We start from the raw sequence: 23,064 nt of genomic DNA on the forward strand, positions 1-23,064 counted from the left end.
TGTCAGAAAATGGACTATCTCAACTATGAGATTGTTTATATGAACTTAAGGGTAACCAATAACAAATAATCAGAACAGACATCTTTACAATAAACGAGGAGGAAAAGAAGAAAAACAACAGAGAAAACTACCTAATCAAATTGGTAGTCCAAAATACATAGGAAGGAAACAAAGGAAATGCAGAAGAACCAGGAAATGTGTGAGAAGATGGGAGTGTTAAGCCCTATATATCAATAGTCTCTCTAAATGTAAATGGATTGAATTCTCCAATCAAAAGATACAGAGTGGCAAGATGGATTAAAGAACAAATGCCAACAATATGCTGCCTCCAGGAAACATATCTCAGCTCTAGAGACAAACATAGGCTCAGAGTGAAGAGATAGAAGACAATACTTCAAGTTGATGGCAAACCAAAGAAAGCAGGTGATGCCATACTTATATCAGACAAAGTAGACTTCAAGATAAAACTGATAAAGAGAGACAGAAAGGGGCAGTGTATAATAATAAAGGGGACTCACCACCAAGAAGACATAACACTTATAAACATGTCTGCACCCAACAGGAGCACCAAAGTACATAAAGCAACTATTAGCAAAGCTAAAAGGAGATATTACCAACAACACAATAATAGTAGGGGACCACAATACTCCACTTACATCAGTGGATGGATCATCTAGACAAAAAGCCAACAAACAGATACTGGACTTAAATGAAAAACTAGATGAGATGAACATAGTAGACATATATAGAGTCCTCCATCCCAAAACAGCAGAATACACATTCTTCTCAAGAACGCATAGAACATTCTCAGGGATAGAGCAAATATTGGGAAACAAGGCAAACCTTAATAAATTTAGGTAGATTGAAATGATATCTACTATCGTTTCTGACCATAATGCCGTGAAACTAGAAATCAACTACAAGAAAAAAGCTGGGAGAGGAACCAAAAATGTGGAGACTAGACAACATGCTACTGAACAACCAAAGGGTCATCAAAAAAATAAAGGAAGAGATCAAAAGATATTCAGAGGCAAACAAAAATGGAAACACCATGTTGACTCTTATGAGATGCAGTAAAAGCAGTCCTAAGAGGGAAGTTTATAGCAACACAGCACCACGTTAACAAACAAGAAAAAGCTCAAATAAACTATCTTAATCTACACCTAACACAATTAGAAAAAGAAGAAGAAACAAAGCCCAAGCTCAGGAGAAGCAGGGAAATAATAAAAATTAAGTGCAGAAATAAATGAAATAGAAACAAAAAAGACTGTGAAAGGATCAATGAAACAAGGAGCTGGTTCTTTGAGAGGATGAACAAAATTGACAAACCCTTAGTGAGACTAAGAAAAAAAGAAAGAAGGCTCAAATAAATAAAATTAGAAATGAAAGAGCAGAAATTTCAATGGATAGCACAGAAATACAAAAGATTATGAGAATACTATGAAAAACTATATGCTAACACACTGGACAACCTAGAAGAAATGGATAAATTCTTAGACTCTTACAACCTCCCAAAACCGAATCAAGAATAAACAGAGAATCTGAATAGACCAATCACAAGTAAAGAGATTGAAACAGTAATCAAAAACCTCTCCAAAAATAAAAGTCCAGGACCAGACGGCTTCTCAGGAGAATCCTGCCAAACATTCAAAGACAGTTTATTACCTATTCTTCTCAAACTATTCCAAAAAGTTGAGGAAGATGGAAATTCCCCTAACACATTCTATGAGGCTAACATCACCCTGATCCCACCACCAGACAAGAACAATACAAAGAAGGAAAATTACAGGTCAATATCGCTGATGAACATAGATGCAAAAATCCTCAACAAAATATTGGCAAACTGAATACAGTAATACATTAAAAAGATCATACACCATGATTAAGTAGTATTCATACCAGGGACACAGGGATGTTTCAACATCCACAAATCAGTAAATGTGATATAACATATAAACACAAAAGGAGGAAGAAAAACCACATGATCATCTCTGTAGAAGCAGAGAAAGCATTTGACAAGATCCAGCATCCATTCATGATAAAAATTCTCAATCAAATGGGTATAGAAGGAAAATATCCCCACACAATAAAGGTCATATATGACAAACCCACAGCCAACATCATACTCAGTGGGGGAAACTGAAAGCCATCCCACTGATAACAGGAACAAGACAAGGATGCCCACTCTCTCCACTCTTATTCAACATAGTACCAGAGGTTTTGGCCAGAGCAATTAGGCAGGAAAAAGAAATAAAAAGAATCCAAATAGGCACTGAAGAAGTGAAACTTTCACTCTTTGCAGACGACATGATTTCTATACATAAAATGTATAGAAAACTCTAAAGAATCCATTGGAAAACTCTTAGAAATAATCAACAACTACAGCAAAGTTGTAGCATACAAAGTCAACGTACAAAAATCAGTGGCATTTCTCTACTCTAATAATGAACTAATAGAGCAAGAACTCAAGAATACAACCCAATTTACAATTTCAACAAAAAGATTAAAATATCTAGGAATAAATTTAACCAAAGATGTGTAAAACCTATACAAGGAAAACTATAGGACATTACTGAAAGAAATCGATAATGACATAAAGAAATGGAAAGATAGTCCATGTACACGGATTGGAAAAATAAACATAGTTAAAATGGCCATACTACCTAAAGCAATCCACAGATTCAATGCAATCACAATCAGAATCCCAATGACAATCTTCACAGAAATAGAACAAAGAATCTTAAAATTCGTATGGGGCAACAAAAAACCCAGAATAGCCAAAGCAGTCCTGAGAAACAAGAAAACTGATGGCATCGAAATCCCGGATTTCAAAACATATTACAAAACTGTAGTAATCAGAACAGCATGGTACCAGTACAAAAACAGGCACACAGGTCAGTGAAACAGAACTGAAAGCCCTGAAATAAAACCACACATACATGGACAGCTAATCCTCAATAAAGGAAGCAAGAGGGGCTGGCCTGGTGGTGCTGTGGCTAAGTTTGCACATTCCTCTTTGGTGGCCCAGGGTTGGCCAGTTTGGATCCTGGGTGTGCACATGGCACCACTTGGCAAGCCATGCTGTGGTAGGCATCCCACATATAAAGTAGAGCAGGATGGGCACAGACGTTAGCTCAGGGCCAGCCTTCCTCAGCAAAAAGAGGAGAATTGGCAGCAGACATTAGCTCAGGGCTAATTTTCCTCAAAAACAAATAAATAAATAAATAATAAAGGAACCAAGAACATAGAATGGAGTAAGGAAAGCCACTTCAATAAGTGGTGCTGAGAAAACTAAAGAGCCAAATCTAAAATAATGAAAGTAGACCATTATCCTTCTCCATAGACAAAAATAGACCCAAAATGAATCAAAGACTTGAATGTAAGACCAGAAACTATAAAACTTCTGGAAGAAAATATAGGCAGTACACTCTTTGTCATCAGCCTTAAAAGGATCTTTACAAACATAGTGTCCACTCAGACAAGGGAAACAAAAGAAACAATAAACAAGCGGGACTTCCTCAGACTAAAGAGCTTCTGGAAGGCAGAAGAAACCAAGATCTAAATGAGAAAACAACTCAGGAACTGAGAGAAAATATTTGCAAATCATATATATGATAAGGGATTAATCTCTGCAATATATAAAGAGCTCACGCAACTGAACTATGAAAGAATAAATGACCCAATCAATAAGTGGGCAGAGGATATGAAGAGACATTTTTCCAAAGAAGATATACAGATGGTCAATAGGCAGATGAAAAGGTGCTAAACATCACTAATCATGAGGGAGATACAAATCAATGCTACAGTTAGATATCATCGTATGCCTGTTAGAACAGTTACAATCACCAAGACAAAAAAATAACAAATGTTGGAAAGGTTGTGCAGAAAAGGGAACCCTCATCTACTGGTGGTGGGAACGCAAACTTGTGCAGCCACTTTGGAAAACAGTATGGAGATTTCTCAAAAGGTTAAAAATAGAATTACCATATGACCAGGCTATCCCACTACTGGGTATTTATCCAAAGATCTTGAAATCAACAATAAGAGATGTATGCACCTCTAAGTTCATTGCAGCATTATTCACAATAGCCAAGATGTGGAAGCAACCCAAGTGCCCAACGACTGATGATTGGATAAAGATGATGTGGTATATATATACAATGGAATACTACTCCACCATAAAAAGCACATAATCGTCCCATTCACAACCACATTGGTGGAACTTGAGGGCATCATGTTGAGAGAAATAAGCCACACAGAGAGAGAAAAGAACATATGATTTCACTCATATGTGGAATATAAACAAACTTATGGACAAAGAGAACAATTTAGTGGTTACTGTGGCAGCAGGAGAGTGGGTACAAGGGGTGAGGTGGCATATCGATATGGTGTTTGATAAATACTGATGTACAACTGAAATTTCACAATGTTATAAACTAGTTAGACCACAATAATTTTTTTTAAACTGGTTTTTTGGAAAGTTCAAAAAAGGTGAGACAACATGAGTGACATCAGCCTCATGGTGGAATTTTCCCCCTTGTCACTCCCCTCTAAGTTACAGCCAAATGGACATGCACTGACCAAGAGAGGATTTCCTATACAGCACTAGAGGATGCCTAAGAGATCCATGCGTCTATACATCTGAAGGTGGGTGGACTCAACCCCCAGTAAGCAGTGGAACTAGGGGAGAAGCCCCCACCACCCTCCCTGAGTGGCAGCAATCCAGGTTGTGGATCCTCACACAGTGGCTTGCACAAGTGGTGAGGACAGCCCAGCCTGGCCTGTGTGACTGCTGGCACAGTGGAGGTGGCCTGGCCCACACAACTGTGAGCAAACGGGGTGGGGGCAGAAGAAATAGCCCCTTTGCCCCAGCAGTGGCAGGTGGAACCTGTGACCAGAGGCTTCAGGAAACACAGCAGATCTGGTGACCTAGCCCCCACTGGTGGCACCCCCCAACACCAGCTCAGCAGCAGCAGGAGATACATATAGTTCTCCAGGTCCCTGGCAGGGATAGTGACACCTGTGAACCCAGCACCCCTGGCAGCAGTGCAGTGAGCACCTTCAGACAACCCAGGACAAGCATCACCGGTCATGATGGGGCAGCAGCATCCAAGCCTATGGGAGCCAACAGAAAGCCAGGGGGGTCTCAAATAGACCAGCCTCACTATACCTGGAAGACCTAGAAAAAGAATAAACAAAGCCCAACATCAGGAAAAGGAAGGAAATAATGAAATCAGAGCAGAAATAAATGAAACAGGAAGTAGAAAAACAATAGAAAGGATCAATGAAACTAAGAAGTGGTTCTCTGAGAAGATAAACAAAATTGACAATATCTCAGCCAGATTCAGAAAAAAAGAGAGAAGACTCGAATAAATACAATCAGAAATTACAGAGCAGTAACTACAATGGACACTGCAGAAACACATTGGATTACAGAAGAATACTATGAAACACTATATGTCAACAGACTGAATAGCCTGGAAGAAATGGATAAATTCTTAGAACCATATGACCTCTGAAAACTGAATCATGAAGAAATAAAGAATCTGAATACACCAATCACAAGCAGAGATTGAAACTGTTATCAAAAGCCTCCCAAAGAAAAAGTCCAGGACCATACAGCTTCTCTGGTGAATTCTAACAAACATTCAAAGAAGATTTAATTCCTATGCTTCTCAAACTATTCTGAAAAATTGGGAGGATGGGACACTTCTGCATTCATTTTCTGAGGCAAACATTATCCTGATATGAAAACCAGACAAGGATGACACAAAAAAGGAAAATTACAGGCCAATATCAGTGATGAACATAGACGCAAAAGTACTCAACAAAATATTAGGAAATTGAATACAACAATACATTAATTGGATCATAGACCACAATCAGGTGGGATTTACTGTAGGGGTGCTGAAATGGTTCAACATTAGCATATCCATCAATGTGATGTACCACATTAACAAAATGAAGAATGAAAATCACATGATCATATCAATAGATGGAGAGAAAACATCTGACAATTTCCAATATCCATTTATGATAAAAACTCTCAATAAAATGGGTATAGAGGGAAAGTACCTCAACATTACAAAGGCCATATATGACCAACCCACCGCCAACATCACACACAATGGTCAAAAAGTGAAAGCCATTCCTCTGAGAACAGGAACAAGACAAGGGTGCCCACTCTTGCCACTCTTCTTCAACATAGTACTGGGAATTTTAGCCAAACAAGTAAGGCAAGAAAAAGAAATAATAGGTATCCAAAAAGGAAAGGAAGAATTAAAACTGTCACTATTTGTGGTTGACATGATTCTATATACAGAAAACTGTAAAGAATCCAACAAAAAACTATTAGAAATAATCAACGAATACAGTAAAGCTGCAGAGTACAAAATCAACATTCAAAAATCATTTGCATTTCACTCCATAACGGGGGCCTGCAGTTTGCCAGTTGGGATCCTGGGCGTGGACCTACACACCGCTCATCAGGCCATGCTGTGGTGGCATCCCAAATAGAAGAACTAGAACTATTTACAACTAGGATATACAACTATGTACTGGGGCTTTGGGGAGAAAATAAAAGAGGAAGATTGGCAAAATACGTTATCTCAAGGCCAGTCTTCCTCACACACACAAAATCAGTTGCATTCCTATACACTAGTAATGGACCACCAGAAAGAGAAGTCAAGACTATAATCCCATTTACAACTGCAACAAAAAAGAATAAAATACTTGGAATAAATTTAACCAAGGAGGTGAATGCCATATACTCCAAAAACTATGACATTAATGAAATAACTCAAAGAAGACAAAGAAATGGAAAGATATTCCATTCCCACGCATTGGAAGAATAAACACAGTTAAAATGTCCATATTACCTAAATCAATCTACAGATTGATCTACAGATCAACCTACAGACTTAATGCAAACCCGAATGGAATACCAATGACATTCTTCATGAAAAGAGAAAAAAGAATCTTAAAATTTATATGGAAAAACAAATGACACTGAATAGCCAAAGCAATTCTGAGGGGGGAAAAAAGAAACAATATTTGGATGTATCATGCTCCCTGAACTCAAAATATACTACAAAGCTGTAGTAGTCAAAACAGCATGGTACTGGCATAAAAAACCCGGATATACAGATCAATGGAACAGAATTGAAAGCCCAGAAGTAAAACCACACATCAAGGGACAGCTAATCTTCAACAAAGGAGGCAAGAACACACAATGAAGAAAGGAAAATCTCTTCAATTAATAGTGTTGGGAAAATTGGACAGCCACATGCAAAAGAATGAATGTAGACCATTGTCTCACATGATACACAAAAATTAACTCTAAATTGATTAAAGACTTGAATGTAAGACCTGAAACCATAAAACTCTTAGAAGAACATATAGGCAGTACAGATTTGACGTAGGTCTTAGTAGTATCTTTCTGAATACCATGTCTCTACAGGCAAGGGAATCAAAAGACAAAATAAAGAAATGGGATTACATCAGACTAAAGAGCTTCTGCAATGCAAAGGAAACCATCAGCAAAACGAAAAGACAACCTACCAATGGGAAGAAAACATTTGCAAATCATACATCTGACAAGGCGTTACTTTCCAAAATATATAAAGAGCTCATACAACTCATTAACAAGAAAAAAGAATAATCCAATAAAAAAATGGGCAGAGGATACGAACAGACATTTTTCAAAGACGATATCCAGATGGCCAACAGGCACACGAAAAGATGTTAGACATCACTAATCATCAGGGAAATGCAAATCAAAACGACAATGAGATATCACCTCAGACCAGTCAAATGGCTATAATTACCAAGACAAAAAATAACAAACGTTGGAGAGGATGTGGAGTAAAGGGAATGCTCATAAACTGGTGGTGGGAATGCAAACCGGTGTGACCACTATGGAAAACAGTATGCAAATTTCTCAAAAACTTAAAAACGGAAATACTGTATGATCCAGCCATTCTGCTACTGGGTATTTATCAAAAGAACATGAAATCACTAATTCAAAAAGATATATGCACCCGTATGCTCACCACAGCATTATTCACAATAGGCAAGATGTGGAAGCAACCTAGGTGCCCATCAAGAGACAAATGGATAAGAAGGTGTTGTATATATATACAATGGAATACTAATCACCCATAAAAACAGACAAACTCCTCCCATGTGAGACAACATGGATGGATCTTGAGCAAAATAAGTCAGACAGAGAAAGAAATACTGTATGATTTCACTCCTATGTGGAATATAAGCAAACACATAAATGAGAATAGATTAGTGGTTACCAGAGGAAAAAGGGATGAGGGAGGATGAAATGGTAAAGCCACATATGTATGGTGATGGATAAAAACTGAATTATTGGTGATGAACACAATGCAGTCTAAAGAGAAACTGAAATATAACGATAGACACTTGAAATGTATACAAGGTTGAAAGCCAATATGACCCAATAAAATAATTATATATATATAAATACATATATATACATATATATATATTTAAATACAGACACTGACCACTAAAAATAGGCACATATAGAAAAAGCAAGTTAAAATGGAATTTTAAATAAATATTATTAACCCCAAAGAAGAAAAAAAGAGAAAGGGGAACAAAAGCCAAACGGAAAAAAAGAAAACATATAGTAAAACGGATGACCTAAATCTAACTGTCAATAATTACATTAAATGTAAAAGGATAAAATTCTCCAATTGAAACTTAGAGTTTGTCATAACAGATAGAAAAACAGCATTTAAAAAGAAACAAAAGAATATCTTAAATACTCAAATTCTTTGTTAAATTCTATCATATGTAGTTTCATTATTTTGAAAAATATTTTGAATGGCTGCATAGCACTCTAACTTATGGTATAATAGAATTAATCATGTTTAGATGATTATGATTTTATACATTAAGTTGGACAACATATCTAAGGTCTTTTCTGCTCTTGCTCTCTGTTAATTTAAGACATGATTTTACTCTCTCTTATGGCCACTAGCAATCCGACTTAGTACTTCTGTGGTTCATGAGTTAGAGGATACTAATGTAGGATGATCCAGAATTATATCAAAGTCATTAAAATTCATCGCATCCTAGTCAGCAATAAAATAGTCATATTTATCATTCAGGAATCCCTTACCAAGGACCATGATCCATATATTTTCAAGTCTTAAATCATATTGCTATTCAATTCCAAAAACCTCACAGAGCATTGGATCTCAGCCTCCAGAGATCGTTCATTGCTGGGCTTTATCACGTGTATCTAGAAAACTCACGTCTGTGAGAATGTCAGAGTCTTTCCCTGCTTGGCCAAATGGGATCTCCATCTCTCATGCAACTACAGTCCTGACACGGGAAGCTCAAATCATTTCTTGACAGGACTTAATTTCTTCATTCCTCCATTATAGCTCTTAATATTACTAAGTTGAACATATAGGAGAGAATAATCTGGTCAGTGAAAACATAAACACTGGCTAGAAGAGACTCGGCCACATAAGGAGGACTAGGTTATTTGGAACCATTGTTCAGTTCACTGGAATGGGAGGAACTGGGAAGCACATAATAACATGGGGTTCTTTTGGGTAGGAAGCTTCAGAACAATTAATGAAAACATTTACGTCCCACTATTTCAATGAGAAGGAAACACTAACTTACACATACCATGGTTGTGCACCTGCCAAAACGGATCAGTCCTCCTTGGGATTCCTCTACTGGGAAAGAACAAAGAGAATCCAGAGCTGGGAAAGGAAAAAGAGACCATGAGAGCAAGCATAATTTAGGGTTACCATGAGAGGAAGTAACATTTGGCTCCTCCATTCCATTTTGCATAATACCTCTAACTGTACAAACATAACAATATGAAAAAATTAGAAGGACTGTAGATAAACCCAAACTCTTCCCCTAATGCCCAGGAAACCCAAACACTTCAGCAGACAGTTTTCTGGCCAGACCTCCACTTTGGGGAAGCTGCTCTGCCCCTGAGACTAGGCTGCTCAGCCCAGCCCTGAACAGGTCCTCCTCCCTCCATTCACACCTTCCAGGACTGAAAAGGAGCCACGCCATCCAGGCACACCTAACCTCATGGCCTTGGGGTCAGGTGAGGTTGAAGAGGTTAGAAAAGACATAGAACTGGTCAGGAAATATTCAGTATTCCAATTCCAGAAAAACTGACTGTGATTAAACACATTACAACATATCCACGTAATAAACGTGAAGTCAGGAAAAATATCGTGAACATGGAAAGCATTCCGGAAACACTGTCAGTAGAAAAATCAGGTTATAAAACTATAGGTACAATATGATACCATTTGAAGAACATATGTGTATCTCAATATCAAACGACTGAAAAATCATCAGACTTCAATAGACAGAAAAAATCTAGAAAGTTTTACATTTACATGTTGACAGTGCTTATCTTTTGCCCCTGATGGGGGATTTTGTTTGTTGAGTATATCTTAACTTGCTGATTGAATGTTCATTTGTTAAAATATCTATGCATGTGAAGATTTGTTGTGTGTTAAGTGGAAGCTGTTTTCCAAAATGTGGAAAGTTCATTCTTCTAAACAGAGTTTAGTTGGTCTTGGGGAAATGTACTAAATTTGGGTTGTTTTATTAAATGGTTTTTGTTTCCTTCAGTTACCAGTGACACAATCTCCTCTCAGGTTTCTAGGCATGCTCATTGCTGGATTACTGTCTAGACAGATGGCTGAAGTCCCTGAGTATAGCTAATATGTATTGTTGCTGGTCTCGGGGCTACATCCTTTTGCAAGTTCTCTTCATGGAACCCGTTCCCATCCTGTTAGCCACGTCCTCCAGAAAGCTGCTCAATTATCTTATCCCATCAGTCTCACTCAGCAACCATCATCATCAGAATAAAAAATGTAAAGTAGGAGTTACCATGTGACCCAGCACTTCTGCCCTTAGGTATATACTGAAGAGAATGGAAATATGCATTCACACAAAAACTAGTACACAAATGTTCACATTTGTCACAGCCAAAAAGTGGAAGCAATACAAATGTCCATCAACAGATGGATGAAGAAAATGCCATTTATGGATATAAGGGAATATTACGCAGCCAGAAAAATAAGGCTATTTTGATACCGACTCCTCATGGATGACCTTGAGGACACTGCACTAAGTAAAATGAGCTAGTCACGAAAGTATAAATTTTGCACGATTGCTCTACTATGAGGGTCCTAGAGAAGTCAAATTCATAGACACAGAAAGGAGAACAGTGGTTGCCAGGACTGGGAGGAGAGGGGAATGGGGAGTTAGTGTTTAATGGGACAGAGTTTCAGTCGAAGATGAAAAAGTCCTGGAAGTGGGTGGTGCTGATGGTTGTACAACAGTGTGAATGTACTTACTGTCACAGAACTGTACACTGAAAAGTGGTTAAAATAGCAAATGTAATGCCGTGTATACTTTCCAAAATAAAGTAAAAGAATGATGTGCTTATCTACCACATGGACGAACTTTGAAAACCTCAGGCTAAGTGAAAGGAGCTAGACATAAAAGGACACATACTGCATGATTCCATGTAGACTGAATTTCAAGACTCAGCAAATCCATGGAGACAGACGACGTGTTAGTGGTTTCCAGAGTATGGGAGGACGAGGGATAGGAAGTGACAGCTGACAAGGACAGGGTTTCTTACTAAGGTGATCAAATATTTTGGAATTAGATAGTGGTACTGATTTGTACAACCTTGTGAATATAGTAAAAAGTTTTCATTTGAGTACATTTTTACAAGGTGAATTTGGGGCTGGCCCAGTGGTGTAGTGGTCAAGTTCAGCACATTTTGCTTTGGTGGCCCGGGTTCACAGGTTTGGGTCCCAGGCATGGACCTACACCACTCATCATGCCATGCTGTGGTGGCACCCCACATACACAACAGAGGAAGACGGGCACAGATGTTAGCTCGGGGCCACTCTTCCTCAAGCAAAAAGAGGAAGATTAGCCACAGGTGTTAGCACAGGGCCAAACTACCTCACCAAAAAAAAAAAAGGGGGGGGGAATTTTATGATCATGTATATATCTCAACTGAAAAAGTAAGGTAAAAATTTACAACATAAATTCCTTACCATCATGGTGCTCTCATAGGTCATCATAGTTTGATCGCAACCCGACAGTGGTGGCTGCAGTCAGAATGACATCACTGCCTTATCAAACACCAAGTCACATTATCTGAATCTCCCTAGTGGCCTTCAATGCATCTATTCCTATTCAGGGTTTACTTTACCTACCAGAAGGAACATAAGAGTATCAACAGTGTCATTTGAGTCTTTTTATCACCCCAAATACTAAGATGGCATGGTCTGGCATATGATAAGCATTTACTAAAAATCTGATTATTTTACCCCAAATTCTAGTTCTAGACATTTCTTAAGAAAATATTGAGATAAAGAAATGCATGTACGAGTATCTTCAATACAGAGTTTTTGACAGCCAAAAACTAGAAACACAAAAATCTAACAGGGAACAGGTTAATTAATTTGGTTCTGCTGTGTGATGGCATGTACAGGATTATTAATCAGGATGATACTGGTCCCAGTGTAAAGTACACACTCATAACCGGGGAATGGTATCCAGTTGAAACTTAAGACATAGATTCTGTTCTCAGATTTTCTAAATGTAACTGCTCTTAGAGTTCATGACATTTTAGTGTCTTGGGTTTTTCATCAGTAAAGGCAAGAGTACGAAGATCACTTACTTAGCATGAATATGTTGGAGAAATATGATCTACATTAAAACTTAGTAATATGTTGTAATCCCATATAAATATAAATATGTTAGCTATTTTTATTGAAGAACATTGCATGTCCCCTAATTGGGTATTATAAAAGAAACGATTCTCCTTCCTAGAGTAAAATTGTGCTTATCAGCCCTGCTCTGATAATGCTCACAAAAATAATGGGCAAAATTAGATCTTTTGCTTGAGAATGCATTTTTAATTCATACATCAAGAGTTTCTAGAAAAGAGGAGGAGGAAATTTCCCTCCCGCCGAAATGCAGCAGAAACAAAGAGACATTTGTGAATCACAACCTGCGCAAAGAAGCTGATGTGATCAAGCGTCTCATAAAGTGAGAACATCAGTAAGACTCTCAGTGCCCTGAAGCAGCAACAAAAGGCATGTGGGTAAATAAAATGATTCCTTATTTTCTTGTATTTCAATCAGTATTTGGAAATCTTTTTGGGAAGACAACTAAAAATCAGATATTATTCCAAAGTTTTGTTAAATTTTTCTTATATCAATAATTTAAAATCAGTGAATTTATGAAAGAAAGAAACAACTATCCTCAATGTTGATTTTTGCATGAAAACAATTCTTTCCCCTCCCCAAGGTTCTTCTTTGGGGTATGGCAGGACTGAGGAGGAAGTCACCAGGCACCAGGCTGTTCTTGGGGCACAGAATGACTCTCTTACACGACACTCTCCAGGTCCACACCCGCCCTGCTCATACACATAAACAGATGGAAAAGACGACAGAGCCTGGACTACGGGTATAGGTTTACAGCACGTTCCTGGGGTCCGAGCTCTGGGAACCCCGAGGCTCTGAGACAGTAGCTGCCCCTCAGAGCTCCCAAGTAGAGAACTCCCCAGGCTTTCCCAAACTAACCTCGGTGCCCCCTGGCTGGAAATCTTCCTTTAGGGCTCAATATCCTACTTTCCTCTTGCAGCCAAGTGGCTGTGAGGAGAGAAGAGGAGGAAGCGCCAGGGAGCCCAGAGCCACCAGACAGTGACGCCACAAAGCCACAGCCATCACACCCGCACAGGTGAAGGACACGCAACCAAATCCCCGTCACCCCAGCACAGCCACTCACCTGTCACAGCCTCGCAGCCACACCCACGGCACGGAGGCGCATCCCACCGCTCACTCGCGTCTCTCACACACACCCCGCCACACGCTGCCCGTCTGTCCCCACAGACACACACCGTCCTCTGCCGTTCATGCCCGAGAGTCCCCTGAGGACTGGCGTCCTTACTACGGGCCTCCACCCTGTGAGCGCTCCCGCTGCCACCCCACCTGGTTCACGTCGGGCTCCGAATTGACTCGCTTCACAGGATTCCCGCATCCTGTGCTAACACATCCACAAACGAGCTCCACTCACCTTGCAAAGAGGGAGAAGCGCGCGAAAACGGAATGGAAGCCGAAGATCTGGCGTGACCGCTGCCCTCTGGCAAGTGTCGCTCCAACCTGAACCTCTCTGGGCGCGGCGGCTCGTCAGACAGGCCGCCGAAGCGCGGAAGTCCCGGTGGAACTGCAGCGGCGAGAACCGCCCGGAGCCCGGCCCCGGAGCGCGCGATGCGAGGGCACGTGCACGGGCAAACGCCGCTGCGCCCAGGAGGCCGAGCAGGGCAGCCCGGCGCTGGTTCTGAGCCTCTGGCCTGTGCACGCAGAGTCGCACTGGAGTGTCGGGGGGCGGCCCCTGGGGCGCGAGCGCACGGCGGGTGTGAGCTCTGAGGGCGGGGCCCCGGGCGAGTCCCCTCAGGCGGCTGCAGCCTGGCGAAAGCATATGCGGAACCTAACTCCTGATACCGCCGGGGGCGGGCTGGTTTATTCAGAAAGCCTGTTAGCTGCGTTTAAACGGTGTGTAGGAGTGAAGTAACACATGTTTACTTAATTCTCTAGGCTAAGCTATAATAATAAAAATGGAATGAATATTTAATTGTAAAGGTGCTGTGGTGAATATTTTGTATATACTTTGCAATATTGATTTAGGGACAGATTTTCCAAGCATACCCAAAGAGAGGAATCTTAGTAAAATTCTAAGAGTTCACTGGATAATTATTGTAATCATCCTAATCACTTGAATGCAAATCAATTAATAAAAGTAAATCCTAGACAAAGATTTGATAGATTTATTTTAACAAATATAATGAGACTGCATTACAGCCCGCTGAATTAGAATCTCTGGAAAGCTTTTGTTTATGTCTGTGGAGGATTTTGACACAGCCAATGCATGGACTAAGATTTGAGAGTCAGTGCCTAATAACAAGTATAATAATGCAAATAATAACTAATGTATACTTAATCCATGCCATGAGCCATGCACCAGGCCAAGCACTTCAGATTATCTCCTTTAACATTCATAACAACCCAATGGTGTAGGTACTGTTACTATTCCTGTTTTATATGTGAGGGAATGGACGTTTAGAGGGGTCAAGTTACCTGCTTAAGGTCACATGGTAGGACTTGAGCTCATGAAACAGACAAACAGCTTTTCAGCCTCTAGCTGTAACCATCAATTATATACAGAGGGCCAAGGAACATGTTAAATGGCACCATGGGGATTCAATCAGAAAACTCCAGAATGTGGGAAATTCCATGACATAAATGACTTGGGTTTTTTTTGACAATCAAAATGGATGAAACAGAGAGGGAAGAGAGACTTGTAGATCAGCACTGTCCTATAACACTTTGTGCAATCGTGGAAATGTTCCGTATCTGCACTATCCATGCGACTATTTGGCACTTGAAATGTGGCTGTTGCAATGGAGGAACTGAATTTTTAATTTTATTTAATTTGAATTAATTTGTGTTTAAATTTAAATGGATACATGTGGCTAGTAGCTGCCATGTTGAACAGTGCAGTTATAGATCAGACTAAAGAGACAGGTCAGTCAAATGCTATGTGTAGACCTTATTTAAATCCTGAGTCAAACAAAATAATTCTAAAAAGATTTTATGAGACAACTGGGAAATGGCCACTGACTAGGTATGTGTTAAAATTTTTAAGTAGCATAATGGCTTTATAGTTAGGCTTTTAAAAAAGAGACTTTACCTTTTAGAGATACACACTAAAATATGTAAGCATGGGGATGATATGACATCTGGAACTTGCTGTATAAGATTCCTTTGGGGGCAAGAGAGAGTACTGGTTGGAGTATAGATGAACATCACTGACCGTGAATGGATGATTGTTGAAGCTGGGTGATGGGCACATGAGGGTACAACTGTCTTCTCTCAACCTTAGAATAGGTTTGAAATTTTCAACAATTAAAAATGTAAAAAGATATTTGCGTAGTGCTTTTCCATGTATTATCTCATTTAATCATCAGAACTTAGGAAGCAACTGGAACGACTGTTTACAGATGGAGAATCCGAGGCTCAGAGAGATTAGGTAACGTGCCTGAGGTCACACAGCTAGTTGAAGGCCTAGACTCAAATCCAAGCAATCTACCTCCAAATGTTGTGATTCCATCTCCTCATACTCTGTGTGACAACCTGTGTCATTGTCACGGGTTGCTTAACGGTGAATGAAGCAGGAAGGGTGAGGGAAACAGAGTAAACACCATGGCTCTCATTCAGAATGATGGCTCTGCAGCACGTGCTCCTCTAATTAGGAAGAGATGACCGTCAGCCACCAGCTGCATGAGCTGATTAGTGAGCACAGAGAGAGAATGCTGCTGAACAGGATTAATTTGTAAGTTCCAGCTGTGAAAGAGGCTTTATTAACCTTTTTCTATATACCACCAATGATGATAATAAAAGCCATTTAAGACATTAAGTCCATTGATTGCAATTGCTCTTCTCAGGACTCAAAGGTTATATTATGCTCCTTTTCCTTCAAAATATAGTCAATATGTGCTGAGGAAAATTTTCTCAGGGTAGTATCTGAAACAAAAGACAAGTAACTTGTATTTGATCTTGTTAATGCATCTATTCTCAAATTAAATGATTTTGGTCTTTAATTTCTTATACCTTCCTCAAAGGCCTTGGTTCCTATCGGCATATGATGACACGTTAACGTTTCCTACATAAAAGATTTCACAGCAGAGGCACAGCTCGGCCAATGCTTTTAGGCAATATTTTCACTCCTTGACAATTATGATACAGTGAAGTATCTTTCTTAAGCTAATAAATTAACCACTTAGTATCTGTGGGAACTACAAACAAGAGAGATGAATATACTAATTATTACCCTTCGTATCCGGACCTTTGTCTAGGCTTCACTGCTTACTGGTTGTAGCCTATGATAGTAGTCACTCAGCACTTGAGTGAAGAGTCACATGTAGCTTCATCTCTAAAAATATTTGCAAATATTTGCCTGGATCTGTTGGAATGTAATAAAAGGGACAAAAAAATAATGGCCTAATAATGACAGGATGCAGGAAAAAGGGTTATGAATTGAATCTTGAAGCAATTAAACTGTGTCCCGTAGAATTTTATTCCTGGGCTGAGAGTAACGGCCTTGAAGCACTGAGCCTTCTTGCTCAGAACAACTGCCTGCTTCCCAAGCAGCTGCTCTGAATCCAACATCTCCATCATCTCAAGCAGCCGTCACTCCCTCCTCAGGTCTGAGCTGACCCATCTCACCTGAGAGCTGGAGTTGCAGGAAGGCACGAGGCAGGAATTGGAGTCAGAAGGCAAATGGCAAGCGCAGATTTATGGAATGGTGAGTTCCAATAATTAAGTAACCAAAATGTCATACAGAAATGAGATGTGCCACACAAATTGTAACCATGAGTGCCTTAGAGTTTGCTGAGGACAGAATAGGATTACGAAGACTTTACCCTAATGGTCTAAGAAGGCTTTGAAAACTACGGATGTCTTTCCACGTGCTTTGAGTCAAGACTTGTTTTCTTCACGTTCTTATTAAAAAATCCACCTCTAGCCAAAAGGGTTTAAAGACATTACCGCCTTCTAAAGATCATGAAAATTGAAAATCAAAATGACTTTGCTTATGTAGGATCCAAACTTTTCTGAAGTATTTGAGTTCTCTTCAAAGGAAATTTCACACATAATTTGGAGGAATGCACGTGTTGAGGTAAAGATTCTTTTAGGGACATTTAGATGGTGAAAGAAAGTAAGCCCTACCCTCACCCCCACAGATAGTGCAATAAACCATTATTAGATCTTATACTGTTATTAAATAATATGTTTTACAAAAAAGATTGAACACATAAAATAAGAACATACCTCTGATTGTTCCAGAAGTAAAAATATCATCATTTTGTGTCAAAAAGCTCTTCCTGATTGACCACACCTGCTATGTTCCTTGTTCACTGTGTAGTTTATTGCTTATTTCTACAGGCCGGCTCTGCAGATGTCACGTCTGGTTATGCAACAGGTTTGGAGTTTTAGTTTATTTTTGGCTGGGATGGCGTGACAAAGTTTAATGTCTTGCATAAGCTTAACATTTCAAAAATTTTTAGCCTGAACTTTGTTACATCTAGGACTTTCCTGAAACTTTGACCTGATAATGAGGAGAAAGTGAACATTATTCAAAAGATGTAGGACAAGGAAGATAGGGAGAAAGGAGCATCAGTACTGAACCCTCCAGATCAATCTTCGCCCTCGACCTGATACAGTTATCAATGCTGCATTAGACAACCCGGCTCTGGGCAGTGAGCAGAAGCCTTTCAACGAAGACGTCTGGCTACTACATACAGTGTTTAGCATGGTTTCCCAATTGAAGGTTTCTGAATTTAATTTAACCTCACCGTTAGCCTCCCTTAATATCTGGCAGGCAAAGTGTTGCACAGTCTGGATAGAATCCTGCTGCAGGATTACCAGATTTCTGGACTATTAGTACTATTCTCTTTTAATGTCATCGTTGTGAAACAAAATGAACAACCTGAAAACTATATTTGCAAGTTAAGCTGCAGTAACCATTTACTGCCAAAACTAAACGTGACCAAAAACCTCTAAACATGACAAAACACACGCACACCACCCTACACCACACACACACACACACACACACACACACACACACACGGGCCAGGAGCCATAAGGCAATAGTTTGATAAATTATACTACTATCAAAATCATACAACTCCCAAACACAGAGGATACACACAAGAGACAGAAAGGATGTGGGTAAGAGGAATCCTCACTTACTACTAGGGAAAAGTATGAACTCTAGGAGACAACCACGCTGAAGAACACTTTACAATAGCCAGTAAGGAGGGTGCAGGACTCACAAACCAACAGCCTCCCTTGTAGACAGACACACTAGGGAAATCCTTGGACACGTGCACAAGGAGATATGTCAATGCAGCATTGTTTTTACTAAAGGAAAAAGGAATAATCTAAATGTTTATTAATTTTAAAATAGAAAAATATATTCATAAAAGGGACTACTATTCGGTAGTTAAAAGGAATAATCTCAATCTATATGCATCCACATGGATAAATTTTGAAGTCATAGTGAATAACCATGCTGAATTGCAGAATGATATGCACAGTCTGGTGCAATTTATAGAAACTTTATAATTTTAAAAAATTATATATATACATTTTTTAAAGAAACAGATCTGTGAAAAAGTATAAAACCATGGGAGTGTATTGTTTAAGGTGTTGTCAAAATCACAGGTGACTCCCTTGTTTAGGCCAAGCCCAATTTGGGTTCTTTTAAAAATAAGCAATGAGGTAGAAGTTTCAGAATATCCAAAGACTAGAGAGTATTCAGAAGTTTCTTTTACCGTCCTTTAATTCTTTCTGCAAAAACGTTCAGACATGAGCACATTGGTTCCATCAGCCTCCTCAGGAAATGTCTTCATTTTTCATGTGCCCGAGCAGATAGGAACGCCCCAGGCCCTCTGCCTGCAACCTTTCATAGAGGCAGACGTTAGAGCTTTGACCCCAGCTAAAATCTGCTCCAAAGTGGGCAGAAAGAGGTATTATGGCCTTTTTCAAATGAACCTCTCCTAGGGTCAAAATAAATTATTGTATAATATATAATATATCCAATCGCAACTCAACGACCTCCCTTGAGGCAAGTTTGACGGGCAGATTCTTCTCTGTTCTTTATTAGCAACATCAGTCAGAAGGTGGCACAGTTTGTGAACAGCTTCTCACGGGAACTTTGCGAGCCTCACTGTTGCAACGATGTGAACCTGGTCTCTCTTGGAAAGATGCTTGCAGATCCCGGGAAGGCTTACTTGAGAACAACTGTCCACAGACAATTCATTATTGCTGTCTTTTTTTCTTCTAAAAGACACAGGAAAATATTTAAACCTTTGGTGCATGTGAGGGGGTTTTCAGGTGTACAAAGGGTCTCCACAAATGATGCACGTCACCTTCGAGGTGGTGGTCACCTGTGGGGAGACGTGGAGAAGAACGGCATCAGTGAGAGTGGAAGAGAAGCTTCAGCTGTACCTGTAACATTTTATTCTTTAAAAAACAAAGGTGAAGCAAATATTGCAAAATCACGGTAACATTTTAAAACTGGATGGTGGACATATAGGTGCTATTATATAATTCTCTCCTGCTTTCTGTACACTTGAAATGTTATACTTAAAAAAATGATAAAGAAACAAAGCAATGCTGAAGGGTGAACAACAAACTTGGAAAAATATATTCAGAACATGTATGGGTGTGGGCCCTGTGGCCGAGAGGTTAAGTTCATGTGCTCATCTTTGGCAGGCTGGGGTTTGCTGGTTCGGATCCTGGGTGTGGACCTACACACTGCCCACCAGGCCATGCTGCGGTAGCATCCCACATAGAAGAACTAGAATGACTTGGAACTAGGATATACAATTACGTACTGGGGCTTTGGGGAGAAAAAAAATACAGGAAAATTGGTAACAGGTGTTAGCTTAGGGCCACTCTTGCTCACCAAAAAAAAAGGAAAAGCATACTTAAAAAAAAAAGGAACATGTATGAGAAAAGGGTCTATTTTCCTGATATGTAAAGACAAATCAATAAGGACAAGATAAATGACCCAAGAGAAAAATCTGTGGAGGATATGAATGGGGAATTTATAGAAAAATAGCTAATGAATTTATAAAATATATAGCCTAAATATATATGAATCTCTCTCCATGTGTGTCTATGTGTGTGTATACACTCATCAAACAAATGCAAATTGAGAAAACAATACTGCTTTTCACTATCATATTGGCAAAATTTCTTATATTTGGCAAAACACAGTGTTACTAATGGTGGAGAAGAAACATTCTCATGTGTTTTTGAGAAGACTGTATTGGTATAATCATTCTGGAAGGCAACATTTTTTACATTCCCTTTGAAAGACCAATTCCATTTCTAGGGTTTTTTCCCTTTGGATATAATTGCATGAATGCACACAGATATATGTATAAAGGTATTGTTTATCATAGTAAAAAATTGAAGAGAAAATAAATTTTCACCAGTGGAAGACAGATCAAATTGATGATGATACATCCAATTGCCGAATAGTCTGTATCAACAAATGAAGATCTCCACAATACAACATAAGTTTAGAATGAGCAAGTGGTGGAACCATGTATACAATACAATTCGATTTGCATGAAAGGCATGCGTTATACATACGTGTGCACCCAAATGTCTGAACGCAGCATCACAGTGATTACCTCCGGGGCATGAAACTGGAGGTTGGGAACAGGCAAGAAACCTTTTCTTTCCTCTTAGACTTTTATTGCATCAGTTAGGACTCTATGCTGCAAATGACGGAAAACGGAAACTCAACCTGCTCTAAGAAGTGGGTGGATTTGTTGGCTTAATGTAACTGAAAAATCTGGGGGGAGTTTCAGTTCATCTTGAATCACGGCTCTGCAATGTCACCAGGATGCTTTTCCTGGGTCATGACTTCATCTTTTGCGTATGTGAATGGTGTCCTCTAGGGGTGTGTACCTGATGGCCCTGATCATCTGGATAGCTCCCCTATCCATTACCAAAGGCAGGGGGGAATGCTTCCCTTTTCCAGAAGCCTCTACTTACTGGCTCTCAAGGGTTCATCAGTTCTAATTGGATTGTATACCAATCTTTGAATCAAACATCATCAATCGTGGCAACGGGCTTGTGGATCAATTCCAGGCAAACAAATTAACATAAAATGGAGTCTGGATGGTTTCCCAAAAGAAAGAGGGATGCTGGGCAGCAAAGAGCAAATATCCACTATTGCTAGATAATGTTTTCCCAAGGGCATGTAATTATCTGTCTGTCTATCTATCTATCTATCTATCTTTCTATCTATCTATCTATCTATCTATCTATTTTATAGTCCACTAGGGCCTAGACTCTGAGCTCCACAGGAAGGGACTATGTTTGTGTCACTCATTATCTGTCCTTTGGGTCTAAGACGGGTTCCTGGAACATGATAGGTGGTCAGATAATATTTGTAGAATAAAAACAAGATGAAACAACCTACATTGCAACCTGACTCCTAATCACTGTCTACAGATTAAGAAAACTTAGTCACAGAATGAGCATCCTCAAGGCTATCTTTCACAATATTTTCATCCCAAGTGATCAGAAGAGAGGCTGATGTAGTGAGAGAGACACAATTTTTAGGAGAAACACTGATGGCTCTTTTAAACATTTGCTGATACTGCTTTTTGTTGATAGAAATTATTTGATACATTGTGTGAATTCATTACTCCTGAACTATTGCAATAATGGTTGAACTCAGCTAATTCACTTACTCTATTGTTCAAATAGCTTAGGGTCAGGCTAATTTAAGACTTTTCTTCTTCTTTCTCTTCCCTTTCCTTGGCCCTCCTTTGGGTACTCCCCTCACCGGGCCACCGAGAACTGCTTCTGCCTGTGCAGCTTGCCACATATTTACGGTTGCCAGATAAAATACAGGATGCTCAGTAATGTGTGAATTTCAGATAAACAGCGCATTATTTTTCAGTACGTGTATGTCCCAGATATTGCATGGGACCAGATATTACATGGGGTATGCTTATCTAAAAGATTATTCATTGTTTATCAGAGTTCACATGTAACTGAGCATCCAGTGTTTTTATTTGCAGTAATTTCTTATTTTTATTTGCTAAATCTGGCAACTCTACACATAATGCCGGCTACCTGCAACTACTTTCAGTTTCCCAAAGGGTAAACCCCTGGGCTTTCTGGACCATGAAATAGCTGATTATTGGATTTTTACTTGTTAGTATGGCTCTTTTATACTTAAAGAGCAATCCTAAAGTAAACCCGTGTGTAACCACCCCCCAGGTGAAGAAACATAGCAGAACGATGCCAGTACCTTAGCGCCATCTGTGGTTCTTTCCTATATCAGCATCCTCCTCCCTCCCTTGAGGGGTAACGACTGGCTTTTTTCATCATTCTCTGGCATCTCTTTAGGTTTGCCACC

At 39.5% G+C, this 23,064-nt stretch overlaps 2 protein-coding genes across 5 annotated transcripts in view; both read right to left on the bottom strand.

Moving 5' to 3' along the window:
* Positions 1 to 17,285, bottom strand: part of LOC139039751 (uncharacterized) — a 29,129-nt gene extending 11,844 nt beyond the window's left edge. Inside the window, exons 1-3 of the mRNA XM_070503615.1 lie at positions 17,211 to 17,285; positions 14,128 to 14,593; positions 9,676 to 9,752 (exon numbers count right to left, since the gene is read on the bottom strand). Of these exons, the coding sequence (XP_070359716.1) occupies positions 9,676 to 9,752; positions 14,128 to 14,593; positions 17,211 to 17,285 (618 nt within the window). The remainder of the gene's footprint in view (positions 1 to 9,675; positions 9,753 to 14,127; positions 14,594 to 17,210) is intronic.
* A 1,930-nt stretch (positions 17,286 to 19,215) lies between these two features.
* Positions 19,216 to 23,064, bottom strand: part of LOC139043866 (serine/threonine-protein phosphatase 2A regulatory subunit B'' subunit beta-like) — a 59,068-nt gene continuing 55,219 nt past the window's right edge. For 3 of the 4 annotated variants that reach the window (XR_011500925.1, XM_070503632.1, XM_070503635.1), the window contains one exon: positions 19,216 to 20,062. Coding sequence is in view for 2 of the 4 variants with exons in the window: in XM_070503635.1 (XP_070359736.1) it covers positions 20,006 to 20,062 (57 nt within the window). In the remaining 2 variants the exon portion in view is untranslated. Of the gene's footprint in view, positions 20,063 to 22,956; position 23,064 lie in introns of all 4 variants that reach the window. The other variant, XM_070503634.1, reaches the window with a different exon arrangement.

Source organism: Equus asinus, unplaced genomic scaffold, assembly GCF_041296235.1.
Source record: "Equus asinus isolate D_3611 breed Donkey unplaced genomic scaffold, EquAss-T2T_v2 contig_4, whole genome shotgun sequence".
Lineage (NCBI taxonomy): Eukaryota > Metazoa > Chordata > Mammalia > Perissodactyla > Equidae > Equus > Equus asinus.